At 46.3% G+C, this 13,598-nt stretch overlaps 3 protein-coding genes across 3 annotated transcripts in view; 1 reads left to right on the top strand and 2 right to left on the bottom strand.

Annotated features, from left to right (window-relative positions):
- Positions 1-24: 24 nt before the first annotated feature.
- On the bottom strand, positions 25-2,373 carry LOC120810934 (transmembrane protein 42). Its single transcript, XM_040165950.2, has 3 exons — positions 1,994-2,373; positions 1,005-1,151; positions 25-877 (listed from the first exon to the last, which is right to left on the bottom strand). Exons 1-3 carry the CDS (start codon positions 2,189-2,191, stop codon positions 734-736), a joined length of 489 nt encoding a protein of 162 aa, XP_040021884.2. The 5' UTR covers positions 2,192-2,373; the 3' UTR covers positions 25-733.
- Positions 2,374-2,483: 110 nt separating this feature from the next.
- kiaa1143 (KIAA1143 ortholog) lies at positions 2,484-4,814 on the top strand. Its single transcript, XM_040165949.2, has 3 exons — positions 2,484-2,722; positions 3,014-3,161; positions 3,281-4,814. Exons 1-3 carry the CDS (start codon positions 2,516-2,518, stop codon positions 3,592-3,594), a joined length of 669 nt encoding a protein of 222 aa, XP_040021883.2. The 5' UTR covers positions 2,484-2,515; the 3' UTR covers positions 3,595-4,814.
- A 56-nt stretch (positions 4,815-4,870) lies between these two features.
- The window catches only part of LOC120810931 (dolichyl-diphosphooligosaccharide--protein glycosyltransferase subunit STT3B), a 31,472-nt gene continuing 22,744 nt past the window's right edge, over positions 4,871-13,598 (bottom strand). Inside the window, exons 6-16 of the mRNA XM_040165941.2 lie at positions 13,037-13,135; positions 12,641-12,787; positions 11,524-11,572; positions 10,715-10,869; positions 9,527-9,738; positions 9,140-9,327; positions 8,673-8,844; positions 7,486-7,659; positions 7,080-7,193; positions 6,711-6,920; positions 4,871-6,344 (exon numbers count right to left, since the gene is read on the bottom strand). Of these exons, the coding sequence (XP_040021875.2) occupies positions 6,264-6,344; positions 6,711-6,920; positions 7,080-7,193; positions 7,486-7,659; positions 8,673-8,844; positions 9,140-9,327; positions 9,527-9,738; positions 10,715-10,869; positions 11,524-11,572; positions 12,641-12,787; positions 13,037-13,135 (1,601 nt within the window). The 3' untranslated portion in view covers positions 4,871-6,263. The remainder of the gene's footprint in view (positions 6,345-6,710; positions 6,921-7,079; positions 7,194-7,485; positions 7,660-8,672; positions 8,845-9,139; positions 9,328-9,526; positions 9,739-10,714; positions 10,870-11,523; positions 11,573-12,640; positions 12,788-13,036; positions 13,136-13,598) is intronic.

Below are 13,598 nucleotides of genomic sequence, written 5' to 3'. Positions count from 1 at the left end.
CAAACAAGACAGAGTACAAGCATGAATTTTCAAAAGACGGTCAGTGTGATTTATTCCAAAAAAGATTATAAAAATGTTTCAAATAGGTTTAATTTGTTCAGCTAGACCGTCAGACTTCCGTATCTTGATTTGTATCCCAGGCCATTTGTTCTATTTCTGGTCGTCCTGGTGAGGTGTGGGTGAAGGTGGGTTCATCCACGGACGAGCTGCCGCCTCAAAAAACACCCACCAGTTGTGCCAAACATCTGTAACTGGCAGTGGATTATTGCCCATCGAGGATTAACGGGGCTGCCAGTCGGGAGAAGCTAAACCAGACAGCCGAGTTGAGTCAGGTTTATTTATTTCAATTTGGCCCAATGGGCTTTACAAAGAAGAAAAAGAAATAAACGGGAAGGATCGTGTTGAAGACGTGTCTCACAGAGCTAAAAGTCATCTTTGGTTAAATGAAGTTCTAATCATTTTGCAGCACATCCGCAGCAGCTAAAGCAGCTTCTCCACGCCAGTGTTCAGTGAGGCACCGTGTAGAGGCATCCTTTGATGTGTGTTCCTATCCTTGATGGGGACCCTCCAGAACAACAAGCGTTGCTGTCCCACTGCAGTTGGGGGGTGCGAGCTGCACGCCAACCGGGACAAGCAAGGAAACGTCCTGCCTGAATGAGTTACAACTGGGGCACAGACACAAACAAATATTTCCACTTTAAGGTCCTGAAGGAAGTTCTCTGAGTGAGCTACATTACTTATCCTTTTTGCCCTCCTCCTGCGGGGGGGTCTCCGCCACGGATCCGTGGAGCACCAGCAGTCCGCACAGCGTCAGAGAGATCCCCGCCCACCACAAAGCGCCGTGGCTCTCTCCAAAGATCAGCCTCCCCAGGACGGCCTGGACGCACAACCGGGGAGACACAACTGGCTGTGAGACGAGACCTGTCTCCAGTGCTCTGCGCTGCCGTGTACATTTATTTCTCAGCCCCGCTAAGAGAGTGAAGGCATCGGGTGTAAAGACGTACCGAGGAGAGGAAGTTGGATGCGGTGGTGGTGACCGTGGCCCTGGCCGAGGAGGAGCAGTGTCGGAGAGCCTTGGAGAAGAAGGTCCACATGACGGCGTTGCAGGTGAGCAGTAGGCCGCCACACAGCAGCCTCAGGGGGATGTGGAGCTGTGAAGATTCAGGAAGCAGCAGTCAGCCACGTGACCACAGAGGCAGGATAAATGATGTGATGGCATTCAATGTTTTAGCATTAGCTCATGTCAGCAGGACGGGATTACAGAGGTCGGCGCCGCCCTTCGAAGGGCAGTAGGTTCAACTACACTGGGCTCCTAGTCGCATTTGATCACCCTTTTTATTTCTAGTACATCCTGCAGCTGCCCTTACAAAGGCCGTACTGTCGTCAGTCAGGCGTCAGGACTGTGGGACCTCGTGGCAGCTCGGTTGGCAACAGTCCTGAGACGGTGACTGTCGACTGCCACAGACTTGCCATCTTGTGCCAGAGCCCCGGGGAGCATCTCGGCCTTGCTGCCATTGACATGTGGACTGCTGTTTTGAAGCCTCGAGTTTGACAATTTCTCCGTAGAGCATCTTGGATTGTGTTTTCATCTTGACTTTTTTTACAACCGCTGAATAGAAGATACCATATTTGGAATGCAGAGAAAAGTAGAGACATGAGTCTCCAGTAGCCATAGAGACCTGTCAATCACAGCAGTAAGCCCGCCCTAAAGCATTCTCTGCTTTATAATAGACAACAGTTTATTAAAAGAACATCATGCTGTATTGAAACCATAAACTCATGTTTACTGAGCTATTGAGGGAATAAGTCAAGTGAGTAGTCATTTTGCAACAGTCGCCCTCTGCTGGTGAGAATGCTGCACTTCTGCATTGCTGGTGGTTCACACAGGAGACTTCCTGTGTATTTGAGGACTAAGCAAACGGGTTACTGCACTGGTTTGGACGGTTGTGTAAGACATTGAACTGTAAGCGCGTAACGTTACACTTTGTCTCACCCAGTCACAGGCTGAAGCTCCACTGGGTGTTCGAGTCCAGCCGCTGAGTCCCGACTCGCACATGTCCCTCAAGTAGTCCGCGCCGAAGGACAGCTTGGCAGACAGCGAGGCAGCGGCCCCCAAAAAGCCCGCTATTAAGGCACAAACAGACCCTGAAATCATGTTTGAATGACACACAGTGCAGGAAGCGGAGTCCATGGCACGTCTACTGTCCAGGCGTAAAGCGGACGGTGGTGTGTATTTTTCAAAACAAAATACTGCTTAAAACGGATCGCTACATAGCACTGATATCTTTGATAGTTCCCTAAGTAACGCTAAATCACAACGACAATGTTCTCCTGATGTGTCACCGATAATCACCACAAAAAGATATCCACTCGATCAAAATTTACATCTTTTTGAATTTTATTTTGAAGAGAACTTCTGCTCACGTTTTCGCCATCTTTACCTCACTTCCACCCATCGGCCAATTACAGTCGCGTCTGAACTCACGTGACTCGAAGCGGCACATCTTAATGACGTATGTTGTGTTTTGGTGAAACCTTTTGCTGTCCTAACGGTGTGTTTACGGCCTGTATTTTATCTGGGTGTTGGTGCTGTATAACTCCATCTGCAATGAACAAAAACAAGGCCAGTGGCGTGTCGTGGGTGAAGCCAGCAGAACCGTCCTTTTTGAAGAAGTTTAAAAATGACGTCGGCTATAAAGAAGGTCCGAATGTTGACACTAAGGTATGTGGTGGTTTGGCTAGCTCTGGTAACATGAAGCTAGCAGTTACGTTACATATTGCGTTAACGTTAACGTTAGCTCATTTCAGTGAAGACTAGGCGGTCGCTTTCTCTTCTACCAGCTGCATATGTATGTTATTCGGTTGTAGAGATCTGTCCAACTAAATTAAAAATCCTCCGCATCTATTTTTCCCGCAGCGCGGTGAATGGACCTTTTTGTAAACGGGGCTAATCGCCACACAGGCCCGGTGTCCCGTTAGAAAAACGCGTCTTTGTCTATTCTCCCCCCACCAGCGTCAGGTGATGCCGACGCTTGATGACGACAGCGGGAGTGATCGAGAGGACGAGTTACCCCAAGTTGTGGTTCTAAAAGGAGGAGACTTGACTGCAGAGGATTTGAAGAAGATCAAGGGCGCCACGCGCGCTGGCGCCGCGGAGAAAGGTAAGAGCCATCAGCCGGCCCTCCATGGACAGTATTACCCAGCTAAACACTTCATCACACTGCCAACATCCAAAATAAGTTTGTCTTGATGAGCCTCACACACCCGTCCTGCCCCGCAGAGGATGAACCTCCTGCTGATGGAAAAATCCTGTTCAAGAAACCTGCCAAGCGCTCCTCCTCTGACAAATACCAGGGCATCACCGCCAGCTCCAGCAAAAAGAACAAGAAGAGTGGTGGGGCAGAGAAGAAGAAGGAGGAAGAGAAGGATGACGAAGCGGAGGAGGAGGAGGAAGTGCAGGAGGAGGAGGAGGAGGAGGAGGAAGAGAAAAAGAAGAAGAAAAAGATGAATAATGATAAAGAAAAGAAGTCTGGGAAGAAGGTAAAAAATAACAGCCTTCTCTCTTTTGGAGGGGACGATGAAGAAGAGGACTAACTGTTCATTAAGCCCTGTGACAAGAGAGGAATCAAAGTGGAATTGGAATATTAATGGTGAAAGTGTTTCATAAAATTGGCAAATAGAAACGGGGGTAACATTTAACAGACAGTCTTGAATTCATCTCTCCATCCTGTAGTTTATTATTATTCAATTAGGACAGTGCCAGTATTTTTACATGTTCAAGCCCACTGACTACAAATACTGTTACTGCCAAATGCTCCATTCATTTTGATACAAATGTAATTGTGGAGATTCCATTTGAACATCTTGATTATGCAGATTCTTTTTTGAACTCCTTTGTTCGTTCAGATGCTCAGTAAGTGTCAAAGTGAAGAGGAACTGATGGGGCCGAGTGGAGGAAAATATTTAGCTCAACATGAAAACTTATAATACGGTTAAGTAATGTTCCCTTTGAGTGTTTACCTACCTCGAACAAGCAACCTTGTTCAAGTTCATTCAAAATACTGAAATCAATGGACACCCAGGTAAAAACCTTTGGTGCAATGTGTAGTCAATGGAGTGAACAAAGCAGCAGTGTTGTGTGTTGCATTTCCTTTTTCGTCTAGCAGGAGATCCTCAGCAACAGTTAAAACACAAACACGAGCAAGGCTGCTTCCGCTGTTTGAAGGTTTGCAAACTACAAACTATGCAATTTTTTCTGATCAATGGGAATCAAGCAGCTCTACTGGCACGTTGTTCAATTGAATGGGTTCAATTCTTTTTTCCCAAGTTAGAATTTTATCTTTGATTGCAGTCATCTGCAATAATCTTAACATTAAAATACAAGACACATTTTTATCTTTTAACCAAAAAAAAAAAATTATCTTCATGGAGTTGAATCCAGTGACACACTTTAAATACATTAATTGTTTCTGTGTCGTCCACTCTGGCGAACAGTAAAGCTGCCGCCTCATGATCCCGAGCCCCCGTTAGTCCGCGTCTCTCTGGTGTCGTCACATTCGTTGGTGTTTTTTGCGAGCAGCGTGGAAGTGCTCATTGTACTTTTGAAATGCATTCATTCATGATTTGGATGTGTGAAAGTATATTCTCGCTTCGACAACGGAGCTGTAACAGTTTATGTAGAAACCATGCATTCTTGTCAATGCAATTGAATGTTTTATTTTATTGTGCGTTTTTTTTTACGTGTGCATTTTTTTAGACGTGTTGCATCTGTAACATTTGAAAATACAAAAACATTAAATCAACTGTACACCGTCCTATATTGTCAGTTCATTTGTTGTGTAAAGTGCCAAGATAAGGAAAAAAACTGTTGTTATTTCAACCTCTTTAATCAAAAAAGGCATATTTCATTCTCACACCTGCATCCAGATCATTACAATTGATGGAAGAAACCTCGACTTAGAAAATCAACAACCAGACAGAAACATGTTCCTGATACGACGCCGCAGCCTCCATCCAAATACACTCTGGAATTCACCCTTTCATTTAAGGCCAACGCCATACTATCCTTTTTAATGACAAAACCTTAACACAGAATCAAAGCTGTTTCTTGGGATGGCTTCAAGAAACGAGAATAAAAAGGATTTAGAAGATTATGCGTTTGTTTCACAGAGGGGAACAAAATAACATCACTCATGTTGTAAGAGACATGACAACATTCCACATCAAAACTGAAGATAAAAAAGAGCCAATTAGAAAGATGCACTGGAGTATTTTTAAACAGTCTCCAAATCATCACTAGACATCAGATCGAGCGTTGATTATCCCCGGTCATGTGACTAGCGTGCACCCTCATGCGTTCCTCTGCCTGAAGCTCAGAAACACACGCGTGTGCTGCACTGTGTGACAACACGGCTTCCCTAGAGCATCTTTGACAAAGATATGTTAAAGTGGGTCAAAGTGCTAATAATGATACGGATGTGAATAACATGGGTTAATCTGGTTTTGGCACAACTTGAGTCTTTCCATCAGTTACGATGTTATTACACTGTTTCAGCCGTACAGAGTCTGTTTGCCTGTTTTACAGTACCGAGTGTCCTTTTAAGTATTGTGTGCAGTCTTGATCTAAAACGATGTCTCCCTTCAGCGCAGCAAAGTAAAGTTGAATGAATAGTGACAGCTTCTCCTTGTGGGCACATACGTGTACAAGCATGCTCCTGGTAATAAGGAAGAGGTTAAAGAAAAGAACACGTGGGGAAACCGATTTCTATGAGTCCAATAAACTCCATCCCACTCCACGCCGAAAGTCACTGTTTGGGTTTCAGCGCTGGTCGGGCCGCATGGAGGTCAGAGGGCAATCCAGGGCGGAGCTCCCGCGTGGAAGACACCTCCGTCCTCTTCGTCTTTGAGCACATTCAAGTACAAAAACAAAAGCGGGTCAAAAGGTCACAGTTCCTCAGGGGTTTAAAACCCAGCGTGAGGTGGATCTGGGACTAGCAAATGTCTCACCTTGACTTATCAGGTCAAAAGGTCAGCTGGGGGTTGGACACATTCTCTGAGGCGGTGATAACATTGCCAGCCTGGACCTCCAGGTTGAGGAGGGTGGGGGGCATCCACAGAAAGCCTGGTGCTCCTCGTTCATCTCGATTGGTGGATCTGCCGTTACTGCTTTTTTTGTTTGTTGTTGTTGTTTTTTTGGTGCGTTTTCTGATTTTTTTCCTCCTCTCCCGCCCACAGTGTGTGCCCCTCAGTGGGAGGCGGGCTCTCTATAAAGACTTCTTGGTTGTTTTCTTGCCCTTCCTGAACGGCAGCTTGTTCTTGATGTAGCCCCGCTTCCTCTTGGAGGTCTGCAGAGGGAAGGTTGAGTAAGAGAAGGAACTAGAAATGAAGACCAGCTTGGTCTCTTCAGTAACTGCTCCAGATTCAGAGGGCAAACACATTTATTACTAAAGTCACTTGACTACAACCACTCATCTCCTAAACGGTTAACCCTAATTATTAAGTTGATATGTTTTTTTAAAATAGGCTGGATTTTCTGCATTTATTTTTCAGCATTTCACTCATTGAGCGGCTCAGGCAATGGCAATAAAAACTATAAATACATTTTGCCTCATCATCTTTGAATAATCATCCAAAACACATCAAGTTCCATCTAGTTGAGTGCGTTCTTGTATGAATACGCCTTCTGATGAAGCCTCAGCACCTCCGCTTACCTTTTTGGACGTGTACTTCTGCTTGGTGGTGTCGGCGCCCCTCAGCTTGTGCTCCACGCGGTCTCGGTTCTCCGGCTTCTTCACCTTGTAGATCCTGACCAGCCAGTGCTCCGAAGTGAAGGCTTCCTCCAGGTGCTTCAGCTTGATGTCCTTGTTGCCGATCTCGGCGTTGCGCGTCCGGTCGAAGCCCGGCGGAGTCCGGAAGTCCAGCTGAACGCAGACGAAGACCAGATGAAGGTTTTTGTGTCCGAATCATATTTGTCCTTATTTGTTAGTGGTATTTTGTAAACAGTTATTTATAATTACACAATTATTGCGTTCTGGCAGCTCAAAGGCAGCACGTACAGGAAGCTAGTGATGGTGACGTACCTGCATTTCTCCAAAGCGGTAGTAGGACATTTTGTACATGAGGCAGTTGAGTAGAGTCGGGGAACCAGCTTTGTCCACTCTGAACTCTCCCTGTGGTGTGAAGTAGTCACTCTCCTGTGGTTGAGAGGCAACAGAGGGAGACTGATGAGAGAACTCACACAAACACACTTTGATTTCGGATTTTATCTGAATTCGCACCCAGACAACTGAGGCCACAGATCCTCAACATCCCTCAGAATATCCTTCCAGAGAGCATCAAACATGTGCATTCCACTCAGGAGGCATTGAGACCACCGTCTGAGATGTTTACTGCTGCAGAGCGCTGCTCCGCTCACGTTACCCACTAAACACACAGAGCAACACTGTGTGTGTGTGTGTGTGTGTGTGTGTGTGAGACTCATCTCACCCTGATGTCCCTGGGATGCTCCCCCTCTGCAATGCGCACCATCCAGAGGAACTTGTTGATGTCATCGCCCGAGTAGCCGATCACCCCGCCGAAGATGATCAGGACGTAGTCGACGTCCAGCGACCTCATGATGTCATAGGCTGCGGTCTCGTTGGAGGACATGGCTTTCCCCACCTGAAAGGGACACGGAGAATCACATCACATCAACAAGAGTGCAGTGGTGGTCAGCCGCCGACTAACAGGCCGTTACCCTGACTTTATCTTCTTCATTTCCCCTTATTTCTCATCATCTTCCAAAAGGTTTTGCTGCACTAACTTGTTCTGGTTTTACCCTGAACGGCCCCTGTGCAAAGTGTCCAGGTGGTGTGGGGGTGAGAAGCCCGGTTTGTTCAACTTGTTTTTCAGTCAGGGAGGCAGGAAAGCTGCCTCTATTTTCTCTTGGTTGCTGAAGTTAGAATATCGGCTCACATTGGTCTGGGAGAACCATCGGTATGCTGCGTTCAGGTTCCCCGACATAATAGTACTACACAAAATGTAGTACTAATTTATAGTATCAACAAAACTGTTTTGAGATCCCACCGGTGTGCATCACTGTGGTGATGGAGCTTCCCGTCCACTTTGTGGTAAACAAACTGTCATCATTAAAAATAGGAACAAACAAACAATGGCCATTGATCTGCACGGGAATCTTTACCAAGTTACAGCTGATAGGACACAACTGAGTTTTAACATCGAGCAAGTTTGAGGATGTTTAGACAAACGGTTTGTCGATGTATTACCAAGTTTGTACCGGGCACAAGCACATGGTTGGAAACAGGGACGCCGGCTTCATCAAACACGTCTGCCGTGTTTCCTATTCATTAAACCACTTCTCTTGAATAGTCTAAATTGTGTCTTTGCTTCTGTAGCGAATTGGTCTGACTGACTGAAACGTTTCCGCACAAGCCAGAAGCAGCAGGCAGCAAACAATGACGTCACCGGGGGGATTCAGAGCCCGGTTGTGGTGACGAGGCTTCACAGAGCTCATCGTTCTGCTGCCCGCTCCCACTTGTGTCGTTCCAGCATGATAATAAAACATTTTCTCACAGGTTGTTTTACTCCCCATTTAAAATGATCATCAAATCAGTGGCCTTCATCAGAACTGATTTTCATGCAATAAATGGAATAGCATTAGAAGGCAGTTTCACCAGCGCTATGTGACTGTTGTTCCACGTGTTATTGTCCACCAGCGTGGTTCTGTTTGCCATTCCCGCTATCTGGTAGCCGTAGTCCCACCAGGACATCACTCGGGCATGCTCGTCCGTGTTCTGCCTCAGCCAGTAGTACGCCTCCCTGAAGTCATCCAGGATGTTACGGGAGCTGGTGGAGAAAGTAATGGAGGGGTAGGTAGACATGTGTATTTGCACATGGGTTATATGACTTGACCAACGGAGAAACATGCAGGTCTGAATGGGTCTGAAAAACAAGGGACTCTGCAGTTACACACCACTCCACGGTGTCATTTCTTTCTCTCATTGCTGTGCGAGTAAACAAAACAACACAGTAATGAAGAGAAAGCAGAAAGGTCGGAGCTGCATTTAGCATGTCGAAGCCTGCTTCTACATGGCTCCACCCCTCACAGGTGAATGATGCTATACGCATGTATTATCCTCACCCGTCGTTGTTGTATGAGGCCAGCACCACGCTGGGGCTGGAGTAGGCGTTGCTGGTGACCCAGGTGCAGTGGACGGCAAACATCATGAGCAGCATCAGCATCAGCATGGTGACTATGGACTTGATGTTTGGGCCCAAGCCCTCCTCGGCCTTCTCCTGCTCAGACACGTGCTTGCGCACCTTACCGGCCTGCAGAGGAGAGCACGACGCGTAAACTCTACTGAAACATTCCAGCATCGCGTCTCAGAACCGCAACTTGCACCTGACTGGTTCCCAAGCTCCACTTTGACTACCGGCTACTATCTACAGGGCAAATGAAGGCTCAATTTATGGCACAGAAGAAGTGTGTCAACGGTAAGACATCAGAGCCACCGGTGACGAGGCCCACCTTATCGTAAAGGTTGCCGGCGTTCTTCCTGTCGTCCTCGTCGCTGCTGTCCTCGAGGGGCGGGCTCTGCCTCTTCATGTCGTCCCCGAGGTAGTGCTCAAAGACGCTGGAGAAGGCCACCGCCGACAGCATGCACACCACCGGAGTCAGAGTCAGCATGAGGCGCACCATCACACCCGCAAAGTAAACCGCGCTGATGGCGTACAGGGCCACTAAGGAGAAGGGGGGGAGGGGGAGAGAGAGAGGGGGGGAGAGAGACCGTGATGTTACAAACCCAGTTGGAGCGTTTGATCTCGGCAGAACACAGTGGAAAACCTGACCAGGCCGCTCAGCTTGTACTATTTGTCACGGCCACACAAGGTCTTTGAGGGCAGTATAGATGTTAGAAGCTGGACATTTTAGTCTTAAAATAAATGTTGATAAGATGCATCAGCATAATATATGCAAATGAGCCTTTTACTCTTTTTTTTTTTATAAACGTGTTGAAATAAATGCTGCACCACATATCCCGTTTATCAGGTGCAATAACGGCCTAAAGGAGACGACCAACGGGACAAACAACTGGCCGCTCTCTGCTGTCGGGGATTCCTTAAAAATGAAGTGATAACAAATGTCCAAAGTGTTGCTGATATTCCAGGGAAAACTAATCCATAAGTAAAGTAGAGGGAAAACTACTTTGCACAGTTTTAGGGATAAAACTCTTTCATGGTCCCTCAACCTAACATTTTCAGACTGTTGACACACAATTTGCAATAAAAATGTATTTTCAGATGTGTAGTTATGTTGTGAAGTTGTGTTTTTTGGAGGTTATTGAAGCAGAGGTTGTCCACTACGCCTTCCTCTATATTGGCTCTTCATCGAAGCCTTTTTAGCAGTTTTTTGTTGTCATTAAAATGAGAGCCTGGCATTTAAAGCCACAGACTATAAGAAGTGCACACAGACATTGTGAAGTCAGCAGGTTTTACAGGTTTACCAAATATATAATGTACAGTGATGTTATTAAAGTAGGATGTCTATGTGAAAATGTCACTTTTGTTGATGGCGATGGTACTCTAAAGTCTATAGTCTCCACCATAATTCAACAAATATCTCCTCATAAATCCAATCCTCCAAAGCTGGTTCAGTCTGCTCTTGTTTAATCGTGATCAATAACGATGTTGCAGGTCATTCCGGGATGGCGGCTCTCACCAAAGACGCGTTCATCGTTGATGTTCTTAATGCAGAACCAGAGGCCCGCTGGGAAGGTGCAGACGAGGATGTGCAGGTCGAAGAAGAAGGACACCCAGGTGGTGGGCTGGTGCTCAGAGACCGACGCTATGATGGGTATGTGGATCTTTGCATAGCTGTGGATAACAACAGTCGCCATCGACATGTGAAGAGAAGGTTAGTATGAAGCAGTTATGAAAAATATAATGTTCATGGTAATCTTCTCGGAGAAATGAAACCCTCAATAATGGGAGAAAAATAACTTTGGCCAATGTCTGTTAACTTCTACGGCTCAGCAACAAAACAGCACTCGGATCCCTTTAGACAAATGCTCAGGCGTGCACACAAACATTTGCCCGCTCACGCTCAGTGAGGTCTAGGTTTTCTTTAGGGTTTAGCTGATGGGAGAAACCGTTTAATGTGTTTCATTCGATGGGCCGACTGACTGACCATGACAATATCTGGTGCAGTCCTCTTTGTGTACTTGCTATGCATTTGAAGGTCTTTGACATTATTAAAAGGTAGAAATAGGTCACATCTTTCTAAATCATTATCTTCAGCATCAAACGGGTGGACTGAATCCAAAGTTGGACCAGTAGACGAGCCTGGAATATATTTTGCATAAAACTCGCTTCTCATCCCCGGCTCGTTGTGCTTGTGTCTGTACACAAACATATTTTAGAGGAAATGTGCTACAGATTCGATTCAATTCTAAATATTATCACTTCTGCTCTCAGGTACTCTCTCCAGTGCACAAATACAAATACAAGAGATGAGCTGGGAGGACTTACCCAGTATCCCAGAGGGAGTAGAAGCGCCCACTCCACGGAGCGATGTAGCCTGAGGGGGAAACACACACACACACTGTTAATTCTCCATCTAAAACAAACATGCGTTGTAGCGGCGGCCCACACACACACCAACAACACAGCGGGATGTCGGCTGATTCTAATCCAGTACATCGCAACGATAAGCCGCCTTACTGTCTGCAAACAGGCCGTGTGTGTGTTTGTGTTTCATAGTTGTTCTTCCTGCGTGACGGAGCGCCTTTGTGGTCCGCTAACTATTAAAAAACCATCAGTGAGCCACACTGAAGTTCCCTCATTACCATGAACACGCACTGTTGCGTTCATCGACTCACTCTTACATCATCCTGCTCATGTTTATTAACCCACCACAGAAAACAGTCCAACAAATACACTTATTCAATTACCTCAGGGCAACCTAGGATAACTTCAGTGACCAGATGTTTTAGGCCTACTACCTCTGATGGAGTACCGACTCCTTGTTAAGGGTCCAATGTTTACAACCAACCTCAGGACAACGAAGGCCAATCCTTCGTTGTCCTGAGGTTGGTTGCCCAATCCTGGCCAGCGGGGGCGGGGCTACAGGGGCGCCATTCAATAACTTAAGTAAGCGACAAATACGCCTGTCTGGAGAGTTAGTGCGCAGTGTCCCGCTAGTTTCACGCCGCGGTTCTCCGGGTCTATTTCACCAGTGGTTCTGAGCAGCAGCGACGGGTTTGTGACATAATCGCGTCACGGCGGGTGTGCTGCTCAGGAACCAAGGAAGCGCCAGACATCCTGCGCTTTTATGTAAAACGCTATGTAAATGAACGACCCAGGCAGTTGTTTTTAGTAGAAACAGCCAGTCCATGTTTGAACAATCAAACAATATCAAAACACGCTATAAAAGGCTTCCTGTGTGACGCTCTCGTGTACACAACATGGTTTCTTTTCTCCCATTGCAATATTAGTCATTATGTTTGCATTAGTCAGCTTTTCTGTAAGCACAGTATCAGTGTGCATATCCACTTCTTAAATGAGAAGGAAAAAAAGCCTAAACTAGTTCAAATGTATGCAAGAGCTGTTGAAACAAGCGAGCTTCAGGTGGACTGCGAGGACCGACCGGTGTACGTCAGGTAGATGACGGAGAGGAACACCGCTCCGGCAGCCAGGGAGACTCCCAGGAAGAACAGAGTCTGGAACTCCTGCTTGGTCAGTCTGTCCTTCAGGTACTGCAGGAAGGCGTAGACCTGAAGCAGCACAAACACGCCTGCAGAGAAACGACACCAAGAGGACGATCAGTAAATAGAGTGAGCACTTTTCAGCCGGCTTTACATTTGAGTAGCATTGCTACTAGAAGAGACACATACTCACTTAAATACTTATACTTATAAGTATACTTGCTGTGCAACAATACTTTTTGCACTCAGTTCCAAGTATTCTGATTTAGTCCATAAGCCTGCATTAAAAACAAATCATTGGCACTTTCCACTGAGACCAGAGGTTCCTGGGTACTGACCTGCAGCAGCCATGTGCTCGCTGGTCCTGATTGGCTGGAAGCCCACAAAGGGGATCTGCATGGACAAGACGAGGCCGATGATGTAGAAGGTGCTGTAGGCTGAAAGGAAAGAAGCAGTTAAAGTCAGATTGTTTTTCTCGTGAAGCTTTTGTGCAGAACAACAAAGAGTGCAGCCGGCGCCAACGCCGCGGCAAAAGTTGCTTTTTAGAATTTTCTGTGGGAAATATCTTCCAATACTCCCAAAAGGCCCTGTACTCTCCTTCATAGAACCACGCATGAACACGTATGGTTAATAACATGTTAGCAACATGATAATTCTACAAAATATGAATCAAGAGCTCATTAGTGTTTCTAGGATATTCACACCACCCGAGAAAGTCCATCAGAGAGATGTTTGCGGCAGCAGTGAGTGGGTCTGTGGATCTTCATTAAACCAGTCAGATGATGAACTTTTGGTTTCTACCAGCAGGAGTTGGAGTTTGGGCCAAATCGGATTGGCTTACAAGAAGAGGGGGACACTCAAATGGATGCACTAAAACAGTGAATGCTTTCATGATGTGTT

This window comes from Gasterosteus aculeatus, chromosome 20 (genome assembly GCF_964276395.1).
Source record: "Gasterosteus aculeatus chromosome 20, fGasAcu3.hap1.1, whole genome shotgun sequence".
Classification (NCBI taxonomy): domain Eukaryota; kingdom Metazoa; phylum Chordata; class Actinopteri; order Perciformes; family Gasterosteidae; genus Gasterosteus; species Gasterosteus aculeatus.
Note: the sequence above shows the minus strand (reverse complement) of the source record. Positions and strands in the feature narration are given on the sequence as shown.

Excerpts from the sequence above, each read along its gene's own strand:
- LOC120810934 (XM_040165950.2), bottom strand. The coding sequence starts at position 2,191 with ATGGACTCCGCTTCCTGCACTGTGTGTCATTCAAACATGATTTCAGGG. Across the intron at positions 1,152-1,993 it reads GAGCTTCAGCCTGTGACTGG|CTCCACATCCCCCTGAGGCT; the intron begins GTGAGACAAAGT and ends GAATCTTCACAG. Across the intron at positions 878-1,004 it reads CATCCAACTTCCTCTCCTCG|GCCGTCCTGGGGAGGCTGAT; the intron begins GTACGTCTTTAC and ends TTGTGCGTCCAG.
- kiaa1143 (XM_040165949.2), top strand. The coding sequence starts at position 2,516 with ATGTTGTGTTTTGGTGAAACCTTTTGCTGTCCTAACGGTGTGTTTACG. Across the intron at positions 2,723-3,013 it reads GTCCGAATGTTGACACTAAG|CGTCAGGTGATGCCGACGCT; the intron begins GTATGTGGTGGT and ends TCCCCCCACCAG. Across the intron at positions 3,162-3,280 it reads CGCTGGCGCCGCGGAGAAAG|AGGATGAACCTCCTGCTGAT; the intron begins GTAAGAGCCATC and ends CCTGCCCCGCAG.